Consider the following 24392-nt stretch of genomic DNA (forward strand, 5'->3'; position numbering starts at 1 on the left):
AAGGCAAAAGAGTGGCCATTGAGTTTTAGGTTCTTTATCACCCACAGAAGGAGACAGACTCCTTGTTGTTATCCTCTTATTTGCTCTCCTCTTGTGCCTTGGGACCTGCTTTGGGGATTGGGCAGTGATGGTGGCAGTGTCTACCTAAGCATAAGGCTTGAAGTTGTTCTCTTCTTGACTCAGCTGTATTCCACCTCACATCACATTAATTTCTCAGTCATGTTTCAGTGAGGATGGTGCCATCCCAGTGCATGGATGGTACAGGGCCAGCAAGATATTGAAGTAAGTCACAACATATCCTGGAAAATGACAGAAATTTGATAGACATTTAAAAATACAAATGAAACTTTGGAGATTGGCTGGGGTTCCCAAACACTTCATGGAAACCATAGCCACCAAGACAAAATTTCATTGATTATGGATTCTGGGTCAAACATTGTCCTGCCCTCAGAATTCTTCAATTTCAATCTCAAAATCCAATGTGACTCTCTTCTGCATGGATACTGAAAGCATTCTTGGGGTCACCGTTTTATGATAGCTGGATTGTACTTCATCCCAGTTTAAATGGCAGTTTTATGGTACGAAGTGCTTCATAAATAAAGTGGCACATGCCTGGATGCTCTATCCCATGTTGTGAGCAAAAACATATATTCTGGTGACATGTGATTCAATGTCACTGTGGTTCTCCACAAGTGATTATTGAACTGCTCTATGTCTGTCCATGTACAGTTAAAGCTGCTTTGTCTCCCCTTGAAAATATACTTCAATGGAATGGTTTCCCTACCCAGGGCTTCAGTGGAATGATTTCCACATCCAGTGCATGTTTCTTTGTAAAATCAAATGTTGTGTTAGAAAATTCTGGCATTCTGTGACCCTAAGTATGAGTAGTTGTGAATGAGAAAAGGGAGAAATACTTTATAAGTTATAATAAAAGCATATAGTGAGTTTTTTCTCATTGCATTCCCTTTTAAAATACGAATTTATTATTTTTATAGTAGAAAAGGAGTGTGTAGGGACGTGTAAGAGATAACGAAAGGGAGAAGAGGAAATTTGCCTTCCTACTGATAAGTCCAATCAATAGTTCAATTGTTTCATTTTGACCAGCTCATAAAACAGTCATTAAATCCCCATCTGTTTCTGTTCTTCACTGAGAGAAAATGTAAAGACCAAGGCTTCCGGTTCTAATCCATCTTTTGTAAATGGAGTTTCATAGTGAATTAGACTTAATATTTTTATCAGAGGTTTTCATAAAGTTTATCAGAGGAGCAGACCATGATGCATGCCCAGATGCTGAAGTGGCACCCAGCACTGCCTTTGCACAAGAGGAACACGAATAAGATGATAGCAACAACAAAGTTTACTGTATTATGTGTGGCCTTCTGGGAAGTCCTCCCATTACGATGCAGGCTGCTGAAGGAAGAAAGTTATGGATGGTTTGACCCAGCTGTGAGGCCTGTAAGCTGCCATACCAACTTACTTGCTTGGCAAGATGTACCCCCTGGCACAATAATGATGTGACTGTTATTGAAGTAACTAGCTGCTTTCTGATTGGATACGAGGACTGCCACACAGGAGTAAAAACTAACAAATTAATAATTTTCCCTTTAAGGCAATTATTGATGGAAATTCTTATAGCATAAAACTCTATTCCAAATTTAACTTGTAAAGGATATATCAGTTTGCTTATTACTGAAATAAATATTGTTCATATAACAACTGTAGAGCTTTGCAATGCCAAGCCTAGACAATGGAAATTCAAAATGATCTAAATTCTTCCTCTTTCTCGAGACTTCTTTTCAGGACCCCTTTCCTTATTCTCAATGACTGTGTATTCCTCAGGAGTTCCCATGTCTCTTCCATGCTTGTTTTATCCATGTTTTTCTTTGACGGTCTGGGTCTAGTGTTTTAGTCTCCTCTTAACTCCTTCTCTCCTGCTTTTCAAACACCAAAGGCTTTTTCAAGCCCTGTTTGGTGTTGCCACAAACTGCAACAGTATAAGCTATTTTTTTTGTTTGTTTGTCTTTTTCGAGACAGGGTTTCTCTGTGGCTTTGGAGCCTGTCCTGGAACTAGCTCTTGTAGACCAGGCTGGTCTCCAACTCACAGAGATCTCCCTGCCTCTGCCTCCTGAGTGCTGGGACTAAAGGTGTGAGCCACCATTGCCCTGCTCAGTGTAAGTTATTTATCTAACAGAAATTCCTTTGCTGATCATTTTGGAGACCCTTGAAGTTCAAGATCCCTGTGTGCTCATGGCCAGCTTCCTCTGTGTCCTTTCTCCTTGGCTTTCAGGTGGCCACTACCGTGGTGCTCCTTCCCTTCATCTTTCAGGACATTTGTACATACTTGTCTCTTCGTGTGTTCAGATTTCCTCTTTTTAAAAACATACTGGCCAGAAGTATTTAACATTTACCCTAGCAGCCTCATGTTACTGCGAGGGCACTACTTCAATGCCCTATTTCAAAACACAGTCACATTCTGAGGTACTGGGTTTCAGCTTCAATGTAGGAATTTTCTAATGCTATGCATAATTCAGTCCATAATAGAGGGTAGGGGAGGAGACAGGTGCCAATGTTACATTTTCAATATGATTCTGAGTTAAGTAAATAAGTACGCTGGCCGAGTGATTATTGTTTGGTTACTTCTTGTTTTTCTGTAATTTTGGAGCTGAAGAGTATGCCTGTGTCACAGAAGAGAAGGTCAGTTCCTATAGAGATGTTGTAATTTGTGTTTTCTTGCTTCCTGGCACACCTCTAAGTGTGGAATGGAAGCAGAAGAGCAAACAGGGAATCTGGAAGACCTCCTGGACAGTTTCAGGGAGGCACACGAGTTTAGGATACCCAAGCTCAAGAGCTGTCAGCTGGGGAGAAAGTGCTTGTGTAGTCTCATTGACACTAGTGCATCAGAGTCCTGGGTGAGCTTCTACTTACTCTGGTTCTACCAGAGTTAGTACACCCAAGGGCCGAGGGGAAGGGGAGGGGACAGTCAGAGGACTTCAGCTAGTTCCTAGGTAGGAAGAATGAGGATCCAACATTGCCTGAACTTCAGACTTTTAATGAGAACTGAGAAGTAGGTTTCTATGTGAAATCTTATGAACAAGGATTAAATCAAACATTTGTGGGTTATAGCTGGGTGGTGACCAATTGTTCTCTCCAAAGCACATTGTGACACATGGCTTCATTTAACAAAAATCCTAAATGAGTGTGATGATTGAACTGTTGATGTGATAAGACAGTGGCTCATAGAAGTCAGGAAGCATGCTGGCTTTCACCCATCTAACAAATGGTGCAAGCAGACATAAAACCCAGTGTTTCAAATCAAAGCCTTGGATTTTCTTTTGCTTTGTTCTACCCCTTGGAAAATATATTTTAATCCAGGTATCGTGTGCCATACGATTACTTCTGAACACGTATTCCGGTAGCTTATATCTTAATTGTGCATTGCAGTTTTTGAAAGAAAAATGAAAAGAAAGAGAAAGAAAAAAATCTTGTACCCATAACTGCCATGGGTGGTATCAACTGAAGCCCATTGGAACTAAGTCACTACTACTCCACCTAGTGGCAGCATCGTGGAATTGGAGGTTAAGTATGGCCTCAGGAAAACACTTAAAATTGAGTAGAAAATATGCACAGTTTCACTCTCAGTCTCACAGTATCCTCTGGGCAGGTCAGAATAATGCTCTCCTAAATGACTGGATAATGTGGAGGAGTACAGAACACAAAAGACCTGTGCCTAGAATTCCTGTCTCTGGTTGAAGTCAAGCTCCCTTATTGGTGAATTCTAGATTTCATTCGTAGGATGTCATGATTATTACATTATAAATGAAAAACTCACTACTGGATAGTAAAACCATCTGTTAGATGGTTGAATCAGTACATCTTTCACCCTCCTTGGAAAAAAAATCTAGCTCTCAGCTCCACCAGGATGACACAACAGCTGGAACTGCAAAGTTTGCTTACATTTTCTCACACCCGCCCCCACTTACCTCCCCATTCTCTTCTCCTCCTTCTTGGTGATGCTGCCTTTGTGTTTCCTCAGTTTGGGCTGTTTTGTTATGTAGTCCAGGTTTGCCTCAAAATCATGATCTTCTTGCTCCAGTGCCTACTGTCTGCTGCTCTTCAGTTCCCAGGTATCAACCCTGAGTGACTTAGAACTGCTGATAAAAACTGACCAATCTTTTTTCCTTCCCCTTTTCTTTCTTTCTCCCTCCTTTTCTTTGCCTTCTCTAGCTATCTCCTAAAGGTTAAGGATACTTCAAGGGTCTGATCCTCCTTGTTTATTCACCAAGTAAGCCTACAAACTGTTTACTCCCTGGGACACTTAGGTTTACAACATTTCAAAACTGCATCAGAACATGGATACATTATTAAAGTACATGAACAGATGATTAAAATGTTACTAAAATACTACATCAATTATATGATTGTGCCAGTGATTACCCTGGAACTAAATGCAAAGTATACTTCTTTGTCAACTTCACAGTAACCCTTTTCTCTTTCCTACTTTGGCTGACCTGTCTATAGCCACTTTACATATAAAACATATAAGGAGATACAGATTACAGGGAAATACATTGTTTACAGTTTGATCGATTTAAAAGAAACCAACAGATACACTTTATACATTTTTAACCTTTGCTCCAATACCACTGACTATCTGTGTCAGAAACTTGTGGAGTCTAACATAATATCTCCTTCCCATATTGTTCTGTTCGCCCACACACTAATTTTAAATGGAGCTTTTCAATGGTTGAATGCTGGGAATTTGCCTGCTGATTCTATTAGAGAAAATGGTAGGACTCTGTTCATCCTGAGCACAAACCAAATTGGTGAGATGCTGTGACACATTGCCATTTGACTTTGCCCTAAAACAGTCTATCGAAGTTTACTTTGATGGTAGGGTCTTTCCATTTTATAAAAAGATGACATCTGGCTTAGAAAACAAAAACAAACAAACAAACAAAAAACAAAAAAACAAAACAAAACAAAACAAAAAACCTAGCCATTTTCTTCCAGCACTATCTCTATTAAAGCCCGACATATACAAAGGCAAAAGGAAATTTAAAATGTCAAACTGAAAACTCTCTGAGAAGAGCGAAGGCTGTGATTAAACAGATTGACACATTTCAAAAGTAGCTGAGGACAAAGGTCATCTGCTTAGCAAAAATTGAACCCCAAACTTGGGAACTGAAGTTGGAGACAAATAAAAGAATGCAAGCCTACCAGAAGATGTGTTCCATATTAAATGATGCCTTGTCAGATGTTTTTCAAACCACCAATCTAACTATTTTATTATGTTTTTTGTAGAGAGCAAAAAAATATTAGCAAAGAAAATGAAACATAATTTTCTTCTCTTCTATAGAGTAACATTCAACCCAAAGAAAAACAGAACTGATAGCTGTTTTAAAATTTTGTTTTGCTTTTTTAAATTAAAAACAAATTACATTACTCCCCCCCTTTACTTCCCTCCCTTTCCTCCTTCCTATGTCCTCTTCCTCCAGCACCCCCCACATCCCCCTCAGTACTGCATAAATCGATGGCTTCTTTAGTAGTAGTATTTGTATTACATACATATATGCATAAGTATATAAATAAAACTTTCTCAGTATATTTTCACCTCCTGTGTGTATATGACTTCAGGACTAAGCACTTTGTATTGGATAAGCCAGTTTGGGGGCCCATCTCTGGGAGAGACTAATTCTCCTTCTCTCAACACTTGAAACAGTAAACAGGCTAACAAACTCTTGAGAACTGATATCATTTACACTTGTTAACCTAAAGTGGAAATAGCTTATTCATTTATTTCGTCAAAATGACTGTGGTAGGGTGAATTTATTTAAAAAGTTAAGTTGCTATTCCTGATACTAGTCTGCTTGATATGTGTCAAATATCCTTATGAAGAAATCACGGACATACACTACATTATCAAATCACAAGTTATGTCAGACTTTATGTAGAGTGGTGGGCATACAAGACATTTCGGTGTACAATTTTAGTATTGATTCATATGCAGGACTCTGTTCATAATTGCAGCATTAGTACTCTCTTTACATTCTCCAAGTCCCAGAACATCATTTACGTGCTGTGACTAATGTACACTGATATCATTTGTAAAGTTAAAGTGTATTTATATCACTATGTAATTGGTTCTCAATTCAAGAGAGAAAAAATCTTTCTTAAGGCTCCTGACATGAAGTGATTATCTTTTGTAAGCGAGCACAGAAAAGATACCAATTCAAACATGTATTTATTCTGGGGTACTGTGGACCCCAAGAGAATGAACATTTCTGTTTATATTTAAGTGCTTTTCTTTTCAAGTAAAGTTAATATGTTCTCAAACAGTAAGTTGTTACATTTTGGATACTACAATGTTCATTCATTGGTGACTAGATATAACTTTTAAGGTTCAATTAAAAAATACTACAAGAATGAAAATGCAAATAGTTGGGCTAAAGTTTGCATTTTGTTGTTTAGTTTTGGAAGTTGTTCAATGGAAGTTTAGCTATGGACACTCTCTGTATTGGGCTTGGTGAACCATTTCCTGGGCCACATTGTCAAACTACCCTGGACATTTGGCCCAGGCTGAGCTTCTCCACTCCTCCACAGCCATGTAGGAGCTGCTGATTCCAGATGCTGTGAATTGAAATAAAGGTTCTGGTGTCAAAGAAGTTGTGCTTAGTGAGGTCCTCACGCAAAAACACATGAAGCATTAAAGGACTGTTATAGTCAGAAATACACAAATAGTGCTTTGTAGTGGGGTCCAAAGAGGGAAAGATGGTCTTCAAGGTCAGAGATGTTTATACGGGGAGTTGAATATGAAGAAGGTCTGGGAAAACAGGTGAAACTGACATACAGACAAGTTCAGAGAGCAAGCTCTTTATGAAAGCCCAGCAACAGCAACAGAAAATGAAATAAAAATATGCAAATTATAACCAAATTACAATGGCGGGAAAGGCGAAAGACCAATTACTTATACTGGCTGTTTAGTCTTAGGATAAAGAGGACATACACCATCCATACAGGTATGAACCATTATTTGCATGAATCTGTAGGCAAACTTTGTGTTAATGGGAAGAAAGAGAAACATGCATGTGTGGAGGAATGTGACAGCTGTCTGTCCACTGTTTGTCACAGTGCCTAAGAAGATTGTCCAAGGAAGAGACTTGTCAGCTGCTGGTTTTCTAGAGAAAAGTACACCATAGGAGTGGTGAAGAGATGGCTTAGTCGCTAAAGTGCCTGCCCCACACATGCAGGGACCTGAGTTTGGGCTTCCCAGCACCGACATAGAGAGCCGGGCTTGCCTGAATATGCCTGTGATCTTAGCGTTGGGGAAGCAGAGGCAGAAATCCCAAATGAAGCTCAACCTGCCAACTAATCTTGCCAAATTTCTCAGCTCCAAGTTTGGTGGGAGATCTTGTCTCAAAAAACTAGGGTTGACTGTGGTAGAGGACTTTGCCAAGATCAATGTCTGACCTCCACATGTACACACACACACACACACACACACACACACACACACACACACACACACACACACACACACCCACACACACACACACACAACACACACACAACACAACACATACACAACATGGTGTGGGATGGGGGAGTCACATGAGGACCAATGAATGAAACTCAGAATGCATTCATTAGACCTTAGGTCACAGTATAACAGCGCATTGAGCCTGCCATTTCCTTTTATGCAGTTTCTCTCTGTCCACAAATGCTGGTTCTCCTTTGAAAATGATTTTTTTAATCCATTAACCATTCTTAGTAGCATCATCCATCAAACCTGTTCTATCTTTACCTAATTTACATGAAATGATCACCCCTTGTGTCCTCATACTTCATGTAAGTTTGCTTTATAGAACCATACAAGGAAAATTTTGCTACTTATAATAAAAATGCCCTGAAACAAAGTGTTCATTGTTGCAGTTAATCAAGGTAACAACCATTAAATGAATTGAAGTACATTGGTCAAGAACATCTAATTAATCAGAAATATACATAATTATAAATTCAAGCTGTTGCTAGTCTGTACAAGAGCAAAACTCAATGAAAGCACTGGAGTGGCATGCTGGGGGCGAATTTCTGGACTAGACAATGAGCTCTCATCACACCTCTTCAATTAGCCAACCCTGTGGTCCTGATGGGCTCATTTCCATTCACTGCCCAGGCTTGCTTTCCCCTTAAATTTTCAGCTCTAAATTTTAGGGATCCTTTTGCTCATCCTCAGGATAAATATAAGACCTTCCTGTGTATTTCATATCTTTTATGAAATCAAACAACTATGTAATCTCTTTGTCTTTGCGATGACATGCCACAATTACAAGAGCGTGAAATGCTACTCCAGAACCAGAATTCCAGAGAGTGGCACAAAGTGAGCCAGGCTCCTTTCTTACCGTTCCTTTGTGGATGTGAATGTGTTTACTTTGAATTTTTGTTCAGAGGACTCATCATCACAGCAAGCAGGGTCACAGTAAAGATTTTTTTCCCCTCTTTAAACAGAGCTCTAGCTTTGCAGCGCCATCAGAACTGTTTGTCTAGCAGATTCTGTTCAGGCTATTGAAGTGAAAGTGGTTGATGTGACAGCACACACAGGCTTGACTGCGCCAGCTCAGGTCACATCTGTCAGGTGTAGGGGTGCAGCATTCTTAGAGATATTATGTCAGATCTAGATCTGTTCCCAGGATTCCTTTGCTTTGCTGTTATTTTTGTAATCATATTTCCCCTCTAAATGCTTTTTTTTGTTTAAACAAAGGATCTTGGGTGTCTGTTGTATGTGATGGTGATAGCAGCATTTTAGCCATCCTGCGTCTCACCTGCCGCATTCCTCCAACCTTCACCTTCACAGCAGAAACAACTTCCTGAGTCCCTCCCTCACTACAGTCACTCAACTGGAGGTGCAGTCACTTCCAGGACACTGTATTTAAACCTAAAGACTGGACATGCCAAGTTCTGGAACTGGGTCCCTTCTAGGACAGGATACACTTGTGATGGTCTGAATGACATGATCCCATAATCTCAGGCATCTGACTAATTGTTCCTCAGTTGGTGACATAGTTTGGGTAGGGTTAGGAAGTATGTCACTGGGGGCAAGCTTTGTCTTTGAAGAAGTGAATTCTCAGACTTTCCTTCTGGTGCTTGGTGCTACAATTCTTCCCCATGGTGATGGACTCTGTCTTAGGGTTTTCTGTTGCTGTGAAAAGACACCATGACAACTCTTTTATGAAAAGCATTTAACTGAGGGTACTCATAATTCCAGAGGTTCAGTTCATTTTTATCATGGCAGGAAGCATAGAGAAATGCAGGCAGGCATGGTACTGGAGAAATAGCTGAGATTACTACATCTTTCAGGCAATAGGAAGTTGACTGAGACACTAGATATATCCTGAGCATAGGAAACCTCAAAGCCCACCCCCACCATGACACACTTCCTCCATCAAGGCTATGCCCACTCTAACAAAGCCACACCTTCTAATAGTGCCACTCCCTATGAGAATATGTGGCTTAATTATATTCAAACTACCACATTACACTCTCTGGCCCCTGTAAGAGTGTAAGGATATCATAATGCAAAATGCATTTAGTTCAGCTCCAAAAGTCCCCATAGTTTATGACAGTCTCAAGAATGTTTGAAATCCAAAATTCAAAGTCTCTTCTGAAATTCATGCATTCTCTTAATTATAATCCCCTATGAAATCAAAATAAAAAACAAATCATATACTTCTAACAAATAATGGCACAGGATATACATTACCATTCCAAAATTCAGGAAAGGGAGCATAGCAGAAAATAGTGAATGAAAGCAAGACCAAAAATCAGCTGGGCAAACTCCAAACCCTGTATCACTATGGTTTATATCAAAATGCTCTTTTGATCACTAACTCCATTATTTTTATTGACTGCAACACACTTGTTTCTCTTGGGTTGGTTCCACTCCCTGTTTGCATCTCTCCTTAGGTTTCTCTTATCACTGTAGATATATAAATTCAAAATAGACCCTCCCTTCTACAGGTTGCCTTGGTGATGGTGTTTTGTTACAGCAAGACAGGTTATGTGTCATACATCTGGTGACACATTCCCTCAAAGACAAAGCCTTTCTACTCAGGTACCATCGTTGAAATTTTGTTGTATTTTAGAAATACAAGATTTGAAATAAACATAGATATTCTTGAAAGGGAATCATGGAGTCCACTGAAAACTAAGAGCAAGTCAAATCACAGAAAATCTAATGAATAAAATAATCAAAATTCAAATAAGAGAGTGTATTATTCAGGGTTCTTTAGAGTCACAGAAGGGAAGTTATTGAAATGACTTACGGGCTGTAGTCCAACTAATCCAACAATTGCTAGCTGGAATGGAAAGTCCAAGAATCTAGTAGTTTCTCAGTCCCACAAGTTTGGGTCTCTCAACTGGTCTTCTGTATATGCTGGAATCTTAAAGAAGTATGCTCCAATGGATGTTCTAGCAAGGTGATGGCACTAGGCAAAGAAGAATAAACCCTTCCTTCTTCCATTGTCTTTGCAAAGGCTTCCATTAAAAGGTGTGGCCCAGATTAAAGGTGTATCTTCCTGCCTCAAAATCTAGATCACCTGTGTACCCTACATTTCTGGATTGTAGTTCATTCCATACATAGTCAAATTGATGTCCAACAATCACTATCACAAGGACTGTTTTGTTTTAAACATACATTCCTTTCACTAAAGTCTAAATTTCTTTGATAAAAGATTTATTCTTATTCTCCCTCCATTTTATCCAGCTTATTTTGTGGCAGTCACTTACTGGGATATCCATTGATCTTCGTTCAATAATTTGGGTTTTTTAAATTTTATTTTGGTCTTTTGGGGGTAGTTTTGCTTTTATTTTTTGCAGTCTTTCCATGTAGCACTGCTACCCAGCTTAGCCTTAAACTCTAAATAATTTTCCTCATCAGCTTGGTGAGTGCTGAAATTCTGATAATTTTTCACAAGACAGTTTCTTTGTGTACCTGGGGTCAGATAATCATTTGGAACACTCTTACACTCTATGTTTTTACTGGGAGGTTTTGAAGTAAGTTTCCACATCAGCATCCATGTCTTGGGTCTCAGGAGGCTTGAGGCTACATCCTGCTAGAATGTCAATGATATCTGGCTCCTGATTTTTCTCATTCACACAATTATACAAAACACACATATTTACAAAAAATTGTTTCTGTCAGCTCTTCTCTAACCATATAAATCCCCTCTCATGAAGCAAGCATTATCTGTGGGCATCCTTCAGTGGATTTTTCAAAGTACAATAGTAGCAAATATTAATTTGGGTTTATGTTTACATACTTTATATGCTTAACAAAAATGCTCAAATATATTCTTACGCTATGAGTATGTCTTTTAATACAAATGGTGGTATATCAAAGTACATGCATATGTAGATAGCTTTTTCTAATGTCTTGGAGATATTTTTATTATGTGTGTTGGAGGTCTTTCAAGAATAGTGCACAATGCTCAGTTTTATTCACATCAAGAACTATACAGTATCCCATGTGGAAACAGGCTGATCATTACTCATTCACTGTCACTTTGAAAAAAAAAACATACAGATTGTTTTCAGTAGTTAGACATTTCCAACATCTTTGCTATGAATACAAAATCAACATACTCTATTTTGCACAAATCCTTCCATGCCTGCACTTTCTGAAGTGGATCAAAAGGTGTATACATTGTAATGTGTTCACCCGCTGCATCCCTTTAGCTTTGTCTTTGCCCAATCTCTGTTATAGATACATTGCCTCTAAACCACTTGTGAAAATAACTTTGATAACAGTGAAATGTAAGATGATTCATCCTCTCATCCGCTGGGCTCCTCCCTGCTTCCCATATTCACCTCTCTTATCCTTAGAGGCTAATCAAGTGTCCTTAGTATATAGCTCTTCAGTAGAAGGTGGTAAGAAACTGACGATGGCATTCTCTGTGCACTCTCCAGATAGATGGCCATATCAAAACTTGTATGAGGTAGTTTGGTCAGCTCTTCACACTTTAAGACTTTCGCAGAACTGTGTTTGGACTCCCCAAGTAAATTAGTTGGCCATTCATGCTGGCCCCCTTCTCATCTGTGGCATCAGTCAGCACCTAAATCTTGTAGTGAAGGGTAAAGAGTGTGAAATACCAGGTGGAATAGGTCTGACACACTTGCCTTCTCTTGTATAATAATGTCAGCCTTACAATGGAGGTGTGGTTCAGCTCTGACTGAGATATTGAAATTGAGTGTCAGAGAAGTCAGGAAACGTGATTAAGTCACACAGTGGAAATTTAAACACGTGTGACTTACTGCGTCCAGAGTTGTAATGCCAGCACCCCTGGTAGTATTATTTCATGTGCTATGTATTTGCTTTGCTATCCCATCAAACACCACAAAGGAAAAGTTTATGAGGAATTTTGACTTTTAGAGGAATCCCGTCAGTAATTTTCCACCAAAAAATGTCTCAAAAATGTATAGGCAATGGTTCCCATATTTGTAGTTATTTTTTAAGTTATAACACTAGATTTGTAGTCAAAGCTATGATGAGAGGAGGGTTATTCCTCATTTGAAATAATGTAGTTAGTATTTTCTTTGCCTCTTGTCAAATGGGAAACAATAATTCTCTCAGTTGATTTAACATTATTATATTGGACAGTACAGGTAACACAGCAGCTGCTAACACACTAAGGCTTTCCGGTCCTGTTCATCAAAACGCCTTTCATGAAGTGAGCAGATCACAGGCATCAAAGCCAGATAGCCAAAGGGCTGTGGAAGGAACATACCTGTTCTGGAGTCATTAGATACAAACCAAGTTTGCAAGGATTACCGATAATTGTTTTTCCTTTCTTTCTTGTACATGTTCTAGTAACAATAGTGCATAGCAAACAGCTAAGACAGTTTCCTTTACTAAAATAGTTCAAAGAAGTTAAGACCAGGCAAATTGGTACATGGTCCTAATTCTATCTTCTTTGCAGGCAGAGCCAGAATTATCACTTGAGATTAAGATGTTGAGACCATCCTGAGTCATGGATTTAAAAAATTTATTTCGGGGATTTTGATCAGAAAAGCAAAAACAGAAAGTAAAAAGTAGAAGAACCATAAAACCTAGAAGAACCTTTTAAAGAATGTAAATTTTAAATACTAAAATTATCATAACTATTCAAACAATTGCACAGTTTATTTTCTCTGGTTAAATTTTCCTCATGATATTTTAATAATATACTTACATTTCTTGAGTAGATTAGAACTATTTTTGAAGTGATATTTTATATGAATTGTTTACATTCAATAAATTAACTTGGTATGAATAATAAGCTTATAGTAAGTGAAGACACAAGATATACTTGTCATTGATTAATTTTGACAAACAGCTATATTTTACATTGAGGGAAATGAGCACCCAAGAAGACAAATAACCTCACTGTGAACATAGCTTAGAAATGCATTGCAGAGTTAGTCAAGCCTCAGGATGACTTTTCATCAAATTCGTTCCTTTGGAGTAAGTAGTTTTTATTTCTAGATTTACTGAGAACACAGGGGAATATAACAATCACAATGCCCCTTCATAAAGCTTTAAAAGGTCCATTATTCAATGACCTTGAGCAATATTATGAAAAATAAAATATCAAGAAAAAGGCTAGGAAGTGATTTAAGAAGATGTTCCCATACTCTCCCAGAGGTAGTGACAAGGAAGTTCTCCCTGAAATAGTAATGCATAAGAAGTGAAGAGATTCAGGACTAAGAGAAAATGACATGAACCACTTGTGTTTGAGCAACAGCAAGGAAACCAGAGGCTGATGGGCAAGAATTTTGCATTCACCAACTTCATATTCATCCCATGATCATGCCAGCTAGAAATGAGGAAGGAAGGAATGAGAAGAATAGTTTCATCATACCATGTTAACTACACAGGACTGTGCAAATCACATGTTCTTATCTGAATTCAAAGGCATACAGTTACAGTTGAAACAAGGGGAAACATTGGAGGTTCTGATGAGAACAAGCTGTTGCTTCATAATAAGAGAACCTGCTTAGCTCCCATTCCTACCACTGCAAAAATAATTGGCTTTGACTAAAAACCATATTAATTTACTTTAAAAAATTTTAATACAAATTCACATGATAGTGAAGTACAAAAATATTTTAAATTATCATATTATTCAATGAAAGGAAAATAATTTCTAATAATTGCATGGTTTTGTGGGTATCAAAAGATAGATAGTAAATAATTTGATCTTTGTGACCCCTGTGCTTATAGAAATATTATCTTCTGTTTATGTTGGTGGATTTTGGTGTTTAGGGAGGCTAACTGACCTGTTAAAAGTCAGATGGAAATTTATCAGTAGAGGACACACCAGAAATTTGGGAGTCCAAACAATTTTTCATTTTACTATCCATTTCTCAAGTGTTTTAGAGGAGTCTTTTATTATACCTTATTTATTTTATGCATTGATATCATTATTACAAGAAATTGCAAATGTGACAGTTTTAACTTAGGAACTTTGTGCTCTTTATTAGTAAATTGGTGTTTTTCTGTTAACTTAGCAGCTGCAAATGAATCTATTATTATTTTAATTATTGTATGCAGCCCCACAGCCCGGCAGTAAGCACCCCATTGTCTAGTCACGCCATGGCCTGGAGTGGCTTCATTTCTCAGAGCTGTGATATGTAGGTTTAAATTAAGTCTTGTTCTATTTATCAATGAGACTTGGGTATCAAAGGCCGGGGTAAAAACCTAGCTCAGAGAGGTTGAGTAGCAACTAGCTGACTTTGCCTTTTGACTGGAGACAACACAAGAGATGTTCCTCTTCCCTTGTCCTAGAACCAAAAAGGAAGCTCAAACTCCAGTCCCTACCCTTTCCTTCCTGTGTGTCTTCTCTATCCATATTCCAGGCTTTTCTATGGCTAATCCAGTTACCTAGCCTCTGACTCCACCTGCTGATTCAAGATAAACTTTATGGACAGTCTGGAGTATCACCATGCAATCAAAATATCCCATGACAGTAAATAAAACATTTAAATTGAGTAAAACATGGTGGCTGAAAATATTCAACAATAAGTATAATGTATAAACTGGAGACAATGGAAAATATGAATGTTATGTGGTTTTCAAGGGTTAAAGTTTCACCTTGAGTCAAATTTACCTGAAGCCTATAGTTTTTACTGGCATTAAAATAATATATATTTTCTGTTAGTAAAGTTAGAAGGAAAATCTTCCTTTGAAAAGGAGATTTAAGAAGTAATTTTTATATCTTACTTAATTTCATAACATTTTAATATGAAAATGGTTTTCTTCATTTATAGATAAGAAAAAAATTAAATCAAAATTAAATAGCATGTTTCAGATAAGACAACCAACTCTGTTCTGTCAGTCAGTCACCTCTATATTGTTGCATATTATCGTTGCTGTTTCCCTGATATGTGATTCTTATTATTTATTTCAGCAAAAATAAAACAACTGACAAATACGCTGAGATTTGTAAAATGTGCCAAAGAAAAGGGTTCCATGAACTGAAGTGCACTGGATATACATTGGAGAAGGACAAACCATGATTACTCAGACAACATATTAAGTATTAGAAGAAATTAAAAAAAGAAATGCTTTGAGAAATTGAAAAGGGAATGTTCAGCATTACCTAATATTACTGTTTCTTTCACAGGTCTGTAGGATAGAGAGCTCCAGAGACTGCCATCATCATTATTCAGTTAGGAAGTGCAATGTTGTCAGAAACTGGCATTTGATGAGAACGATGTCAGTGTAATCAACTATGAAAACCATAGGGCATTTTTCCACATGTTCATTGGAATCCCTGAATTTCTATGTCTTTATTTTTCATGATATTTGCATCTTTCAAGAAACTGTATTTAAGTGAGACTGGTAACTGTTTGTATTGCCATAATTAAAGTTTGGCCAAGAATGAAATAGTTGTCAACTACAGACTAGGAAGATAGAGAACATGTAGATCAGAAAATTAAGTGGAGAAAAAAAGAGTCAGGAATAAATTTGACATGAGAGGGAATCCAAGTGCAGCATACACTTTGAATCTAGACTTCTACAGGCTCAGACTGGAACCAGATGGGATGGGAAGACCTTGGGAGGGATACTAGGTGAGCTTCATGGACTTCGGCAATGATTCAGCATTTGTTCATCACCTGGATTGAGATGGGTGGATGCTCTGAACTTTTGAGGACAAGACTAGGATGGATAAGTGTTCAGAGGCGAAAAGGAGCTCATCACAGGCTTGTAAAGCATTTACTCATTTGTTTCTGAACACTATCAATCAATTCATATTCTACTCATATCCTAATGAATTAATAATTATTATAAAAAGCTGACTTGGTTGTATCATAAACATTGCCTTCTTTGGAAAGTTCTGCCTCATCAAAACATGTTTCTATAAACGTTACTATAATTTCTGCATCAAGCTAAGAGCTCAGAATCACAGGCATAAGAAGAATTCACAAATTGCAATGTGAATTTTCAAGAGGAAATTCTTCCTTATTATACTGCCTGTGGCCCTGTTTTCAGCATTCGTCAAGGCATTCAAGGGTCTTGTCATCTTTGGCTCCCAGACTGTCTTCCCTACACACTAGATGTGCTGTTAGTCTGGACACTCAGTGAATAATCTTAGAATTCATCTGAATGCATGTGATTGTCTAAGTTCCGGCCAAAGGGTTTTAAATGACTATGTCCTTTGTTCCAAGTATGCTTGTGCATCCCTTTCTGGGTGATAGACAACATACAAATATGTGACAAAAGCAAAAAGCACAAAATTTGATAAATTGTATGTGACAAAATATAATCCTTTGTCACATGGTCAATGTGACATGTTACTGCATACATTCTGAAAGTTTATAATGTGTGTTTTCTGAAATGTCTCCTTTTTTACTTGAAAATATGAAATCCAGTTTTTAGCCATTTATTTGAAGTCTTATAACATAATATGTATGATGCTAGAAGCACAATGTTAATTGGTAGGCAACCAAGTCCAGGATTTCTATTTTTGATTACACAAAAAGAATGTAATAGAAAATACATTATAAATTCACTGATGCCCAATTTTATGTTGAAATTGAAATAGCAGTTACATAGAAGTCATACTGAAAGGCATTGCCCAAGCAGACTCAGTGCCCTGAGGTTTCTCCCTGGAGTCTCAAAGCCCCTTAGCATCTAGAGATCATACTATATTTATTTAGTATTGAGATAGGTCAAGCAATACAAGCATTGAAATTGATTGGTCATCTTTGGTTTGTGTGTACATATTCATGGGAGTGCACCTGCATGCATGTGCATCCGTGTGTAGAGATGAGAAAGGTTCTTGCTAGGTTTCTTCCACATTCATCTCCATGTTGTATTTTGAGACAGGAAATCTCACTGAACCTGGAATTTATTATTTCATCTGCATTGGCTGGCCCTTAAGTCTCAGAGAGCCATCTATCTCTGCTGACCCAGACTGGGAATACAGACACCAATGTTTTCATTTGGGTTCTGCAAGTCCTGTCATAGTTTCTCGTGATTGCACAGAAAACATTGTACCTACCAAGTCTTCTTCCCAACTCCCCAGCCTACTTTTAAAATAAAATAGCAAAATTTAAACTTGTTCTAATTTTTTTTAACTTAAGTCTATAATATTTAACTTAATTCTTATAGATTGACAATATTGGAAGATAGTGGGACCACTAAGGAGTGGAGCATAATGGGGCTTCCTTAAGTCAACTAAAGTGTAGTCTTAGGAAAGACTGGGGGATCCACGTTTATCTCTGGCTTCCTATTTTGTGAAACAGTCTTTTCCCCTATCTATCCCCCTTCTACTGTCTATCTAGAGCCTTCTCAGCCTCTAAAACCACCAGCTCAATAAGCCATTTTTCTTTTATTATTAACTTGCTTCAGCAGTTCATCTGTTTTCGAAACAGACCAATACTGGCCTGGTGATATAGTTCAGAGGAGAATACTTGCCTAGCATACACAAGCCCTGGGTTCAGTGCTCAGGATCAAAACCTGACACTTTACACTAGTTGAATCTATACTTCTTTAATATCTATACTTGGCAATGATTTGGCTCTTTCTTGGTAATATGGACATGATGTCATAAAGAGCACACATTGTTAAGACCAGTGCTGCCATGTAAGAACACACAATGCTTTATTCTCTCCCCTAATCTTCTCTGGTCAATTTGTTTCTCTGATTCTTTTTATTGAATATATAACTTTTATTGAAATATAACTTACACACAATAAAATTCACATTTAAAGACTTTCAGTGGATTTTAGTATTTCTACAAAATTATACAAATATCAGAACTGTTTAATTCTGACTCATTTCCATCTCTCCAGGAAGCAGCCATTCTCTGTTTTATTCCAACTCTGTGGTTGCACTTGACATCCATTACTTTCCATCTCTGAAATTGTTTGCTCATTATATACAATATTACAGACCCTGTTGTAATATTTCATATAAATTGAATCAAATAACTTTCACCATTTGTACCATGTAGCCTAATGGTTTTGTGTTCCACTTAGCATAATGTTTTTAAGGTTCTTTTATATTGTCATATGTATCAGTATCCCGTTACTCTTACAGCTATGCCACATTTTGTTGATCTACTCATCAACTGATAGATACTTAAGTTGTTTCTGTAATCAGTACTGTCAACATTTATGTATGCATTTTCTATGGACATGTTTTCACTTCCTATAGGTGCATGGCTACAAGTAGAATCATTGGATCCTTGCTAATTGTATTTTCATTCTTTTCGGAAAATGTCAGGCTATTTTCTCATCTGTTACACCATTTTATGCTCCTACCATAAATGTATGAGAGCTACAGCTTTTTTTCACATTCTTTTCCTTAACAACACTTTTAACTGTGCAGTTTTTATCACCCTCAAATTAAATAGTATCTTATAGTCATTTATTTCCAAGATTAGCGGGATAATTTTCTTAGAATGAAGAGTACTCTGAGAATTCTCTTTTTCAGTTTTAATATAAACACTGTTAATGTACTATTACTATTATTACTGTATTTCCACATTCTCAGTCCCATTTTTTTTTTTTTGTTCAGCAGTATGAAACTCATTTCAAATCAAAGGAGTCTCTTTAGTGGCATTGTTAGCACTTATGGCCTTCACTAGCTTCCTACTTGTTTGTCTCTTATCTCTCTCTAAATGAATTCAGGAGTATCATCCATAAGGACATGGTTCCTACTAGCGTTATTTTTATGTGGTCATGGTTTTTGGAGTTCTCTGTGTAAATGCACTGAACAGTGTGCAGTGACAAAGACTCTCTATGGCAAGCATGTTTGGTACGGGGGATTTCACTTGCTTATAGCTGGATAACATACTATCACATTTTTCTCTTTTTAATCTCAGGAGAGGCATTTCATCTTTAGAAAAATACATTTCATTCCTTGTCATATTAAGATGTGATATTATTGTATTGATTACAAAATTGTACTACACATAATCAGAAACAGAAGTGGTGAGTGTGGAGATTATAACACAATTTAGGGTGAATTCTGCCATTGGCTTGTAACTTTATTTCCTTGCATCTTTAACTGACTCTTTAGCATTTTGAGATGCTAAGCCTCACTAAGAGATGAGGCTGAAGAAAGATGTTCATAAGATTTCCTCCTGGAATAACAGTGTCATTCTACGTTTCATGGAGGATTCTTTAATCGGAGTATTTTTTCCTACTGCTTATTCCTAAGGTTGTTATATCTAACATTTTTATTATTAAGTATACCACATTTCAAATGAATTAAAGAGTAAACCACAGGCATCAAGCAAAGTAGTAACATACTGATACTTTTAGGGTACAAGTTTTTGCTGAGTCATATACCCGTGCGTGTGTGTGTGTGTGTGTGTGTGTGTGTGTGTGTGTGTGTGTGTGTGTGTGTGTGTGTGTGTGTGTGTGTGTGTGTGTGTGTGTGTTTGTGTGTGTGTGTGTGTGCCTATAGTATATTTCCTTCAAAAACATCAAGTGTACCTGTGTTGCTTGTAGCCACATTTTGATTTTGGTTCCTAGGGGTAAGTTTTACTGTTTTAAGCCCATGTTACCAGACACTAAAGAAAGGACTTTCCAAACACTTTGATTTATAAAATATTTTACTTGCTAAGATTTTAGACCTATCCAGGGCCTTAGCCTCCAGTGAGTAACAGTATCTGAATAGTTATTTTCTGTGGATTAAAAGTTGATTGGAAAAAGAATCTTAAGTTTTGATTTTGTACAATGACTGTATGAGTGTTAACTGAAATTTTGTCTGGTTTCCTGTGCCTTGTTCTGAACACTGGGGATATTTTTGAGACTGACTGGATACAGCCATTGCTGATTCATTACTAATTCCTTTCTCTTTTACTGTGTTTATTTCTGCAGGATGTTTTTACCCCAGAATGCAAATTTAAGGAGTCTGTGTTTGAAAACTACTATGTGATCTATTCTTCAACCCTGTATCGCCAGCAAGAATCAGGGCGTGCATGGTTTCTAGGACTCAATAAAGAAGGTCAAATCATGAAGGGGAATAGAGTGAAGAAAACCAAGCCTTCATCTCATTTTGTACCAAAACCTATTGAAGGTATGAAAGCAACTTCTTTTCTTCTTGGGAACCTGATCTATGTGCTGGGAATGGTGCTTCTTGTCCTTTGTTCTGTAGGCTCCACCTGAAGTGAAATGATGGAGCAAAGATTCAGAAAATATAATAGGAACTTTCCTAACAAAGATAAAACTAGAGTAGAGAACTCTTGTAAATATGTGGTACCTAGAAAAAATGTACTTGAATATGGAAGTTAGAAAATTCCTGAATATAGAAAATTAGTGTCAGGCTGGGCAGTGGTGGCACATGCCTTTAATCCCAGCACTTGGGTGACAGAGGTAGGTGGATCTCTGTGAGTTCGAGACCAGCCTGATTTACAAGAGCTAGTTCAAGAACAGGTTTAAAAAAAAAAAGGAAGGAAGGAAGGAAGGAAAATTACTGTCATTTACCATTTGGAATATAATTTCCTACCTTGTTGAACACTATTCCATTTTTCAGAATACCTCTGAAAAATACTAATACTATTATTACAGAGCTTAATTTTTTCAAGTAATTTTGTACATATGTGTGATGCTGACCTTTTCATCCCTATGAGAAAATATAATAACATTGTTTTCTTCATATTTGTGAGGAGCGATAGTGTGTTATTTCGTTTGATCTGCAGTATTTCCCTTTTCATTTGAACCTAAAAGTTGCTCCCTTTTCATCACTTAAAATAGTGTTGACTTGTTTCAAATTGAGCAGTGAAATAATTCTTTTGAAGGAAGCTATTTTTTTCCTCAAAATTCTCTACTTAGGAAGGCTGTTGAGTGACCATATTTGCAATGCAGACCAAAGAATAATTATATGTTGACACTTACAATATAACATTGTTCTCTGTAAACCATTATATTAGCTTAAACCATGGCTCAATCTCCTTTCCTGAGGAAATGAGATCATTGAGACAGTGTACTGCAACCCTGACTTAGATTGACTTGCTCTCCTGTAAATGCCAGAGATGTGGTCACTTGCAGAGTATGCACGATGCCAGCTGCCCAGTGTACATCCATTAAGTGTGACTACAGCAGACTGTGGTAGTCAACCACAACCTAGCTCTTGTTATGTTATGTGTGGAATGCTGGGTAGAAGGTGACTGTCACTACCCCTAATGCCTCTTGAGCCTTTTCTCATCTGAAACTGAGTTTGTACTATGCTTGGCCTCCTGTTTTCTATCTCACCGGCCCTAATTTTCATCCACACATCTGCTTAATAACCTTTGTAAAGAAGCAATTCAAGAGTCCATACTTCTGTTATTAGTTTTTTCTGACTTCTTTACCAGAAGAATTAAGCACTATTTCTTGTATCTTCTATATGTTTTTCTGATGATCAAGTTGTACTAGATGTGCCTATTGTCCCACTGTCTCTGTCCATTCACGATTAACTCATTCTCTGAATGAATGGAATATATTTGTTTTTGTTTTTTTTTTGTCACATCCCTCCTGTGTCATGTGAACCACTTAGCATGTCATAAAGAGATATTTGATATGTTCTCAGCTGAATAAGTGAGCATGTGCAGGAATAAAGTCAGTGTAAAGTCTAAGAACTATATTTTCCAGAGGATATATTCTTAGAGGTATGAAATATGGTTACTAGTGGCAACAGTGTAGTGAAAAAGGTAGTTATTTCATGTTGTAGAATTAATATGAGAGAAAGTATTGTCATTTCTGCAGAAAGGAAGATATCATTGAGAACTAGGTCAGACTCATACAAATGGGGTCAAGGAGGAATCTCCCAGACAAAGCCATTACACGTACACTATAGTTAAAGGCAGAGATGCACCTGCTTTGGAGGGCTGAATAAAAGATCCCTACGAGGTAGATAATACTGCTATTGGAAATATACAGTTCTGAGCAATGCTTTGGCAAATAACACTTTCAACTTCTGTATCATTTTTTAACAGTGAAGCTGTTGTATTCATTTTTGCAACAGTATTACAAGACCACTAGCAAACTTTGGTAGAGTAGAAAAATATCTTAAAAATCTGAGTTTTAATTATTCTTTATATAGATAGTGGAGTCCTGTGGAACCCTACACACTCCATTCCCCCAAAGGAAACATCTATAATCTGCCTCCTTAATTGGCACTGCTTCCTGTACTCTGGTTGGTTGAGTTTTCTCTTGGGGTGGATGGCCTTATGTGCATGTCAAAAAGAAATGCGTGGGATGACTGTGTGCAGAGTCCCAGATGTGCTTCAGTGTTCTGCTTATTGCTGCATTTTGTACAAATAAGGGAAGGTACAAGAAGACTTACAGTGCTATAAACTAGACTTAAGATTGATCTCACATAATACATGTCAATTGCAGATTGCTCATGCTAGTTCTCTCAGAAACTAAATCTGGAGGTGAGCTCTCCAGGAATGGTGCCATGGTGTCCCAAATTGGGGGCTTTGGGGGCTTGACTCTTTCACGTCCTTTATCTTAGTGTCTTGCTGTGATTCCTTAGATCTGCACAGTGCAGCCAGAATGATGCACAAAATGTAGCTCCATGTGGAGTGCACTGTGCACTGCACTTTAGTCAAAACTACATGCTCACCATGTGTGATCCTGCCAATGACATTACCAGAGTCACAGAGCAAGGAGGAACTAGAAGAAGGGATTGAAAATCCATGCAACTTTACATGTCAGCTTAGTCTCCAATAGCTGCCACACAATCCTAACACCTTAGTGGCCACGCCTAGATGGTTAGATGGTTAGCCATACTTAGGTACAGAGGAGATGAACATATAACCTTTTGATGTATGGCTTCATGCCAAATACATATTCAGATCTGGGACGACAGTGGTAGAATAGGCACCGAGACATCAGTTTCTGCTTCTGGATTGCATCTTCTTCACTTGAGAATGTCTTGGGTTCCCTTACTGGCAACATTTTAGTTGTTTGTTTAAGTTTTGCTTTTACTGGTGAATTATGAGGATTTCTCCTTTTATACCAGGAGGAAAATAGCATCTGTTTTAAAATCAGATTCACTAATACTAGAATTTAATTCCAAGGTCCTTCTCATGGTTCATTTGTAGAGAAGAACTCTCAGGTGTGAAGTTCAAAGAACTTGATGAGACTAACTTTTGAAGCTAGAAACTTAGTTGCTTTCCCATCAAGGACCATTGAATTCCCTGTGGATGTGCTTGCCATTTTTCTTAAAAAAAAATATTCTTCACCAAACAAAATTAGTTAAGTTTTATGATTCTTTCTCCTTCTAGGTGGTGTTTTAAAGTCTGCCTCAATTATTTTTTCATTTTATTCCATTTTTACGAAGTAGGTTCTAGCATAATTTGCTTCCCAAATGGTGTAGTTGAAGCAAAGACACCAGTGTGCAATTAGTCCTGAGTCATGGAATCAGTGAGTATCAGAGCTGGAATTCATACCAAAGCACAATGCCTCAAACAGTCAAGTGATGAACTTCCATGAACATGGGTGACACAGGCTGGTCTGAAGTCAGGAAGGTTGTGGATGTAATCAAATTACATCCTAGGCAACAGGACTCAACACTCTTGTACATGTCTACTCATGGTTGTATCACCTTTACTTCTCATGGAATATAGCACAGTGTAGAAATAAAACTCCTCACAGATCTTTGGAGAGATTCATGCTCTTAAACCTAACTTGATTGTCAGGTGGTGGTGCATGCCTTTAATCCCAGCACTTGGGAGGCAGAGGCAGGTGGATTCCTGTGAGATAAAGACCAACCTGGTCTACAGAGCTAGTTCTAGGACAGCTAGGAATGTTACACAGAGAAACCCTGTATCAAAAAAACAAAACAAAAAAATTACTTGATAAACATAAATTGGTCAGGTCCTTTATGCTTATAAATATTCTGTTATAATTGTCAATATGGA

At 37.6% G+C, this 24392-nt stretch overlaps 1 protein-coding gene across 2 annotated transcripts in view; it reads left to right on the forward strand.

Moving 5' to 3' along the window:
- The window catches only part of Fgf12 (fibroblast growth factor 12), a 246887-nt gene that overhangs the window by 208870 nt on the left and 13625 nt on the right, over nt 1–24392 (forward strand). For both annotated transcript variants that reach the window (XM_027412929.2, XM_027412931.2), the window contains exon 4: nt 20365–20563. In XM_027412929.2, the coding sequence (XP_027268730.1) occupies nt 20365–20563 (199 nt within the window). The remainder of the gene's footprint in view (nt 1–20364; nt 20564–24392) is intronic.

The sequence above is a fragment of the Cricetulus griseus genome, chromosome 4, assembly GCF_003668045.3.
Source record: "Cricetulus griseus strain 17A/GY chromosome 4, alternate assembly CriGri-PICRH-1.0, whole genome shotgun sequence".
Taxonomy (NCBI): Eukaryota; Metazoa; Chordata; class Mammalia; order Rodentia; family Cricetidae; genus Cricetulus; species Cricetulus griseus.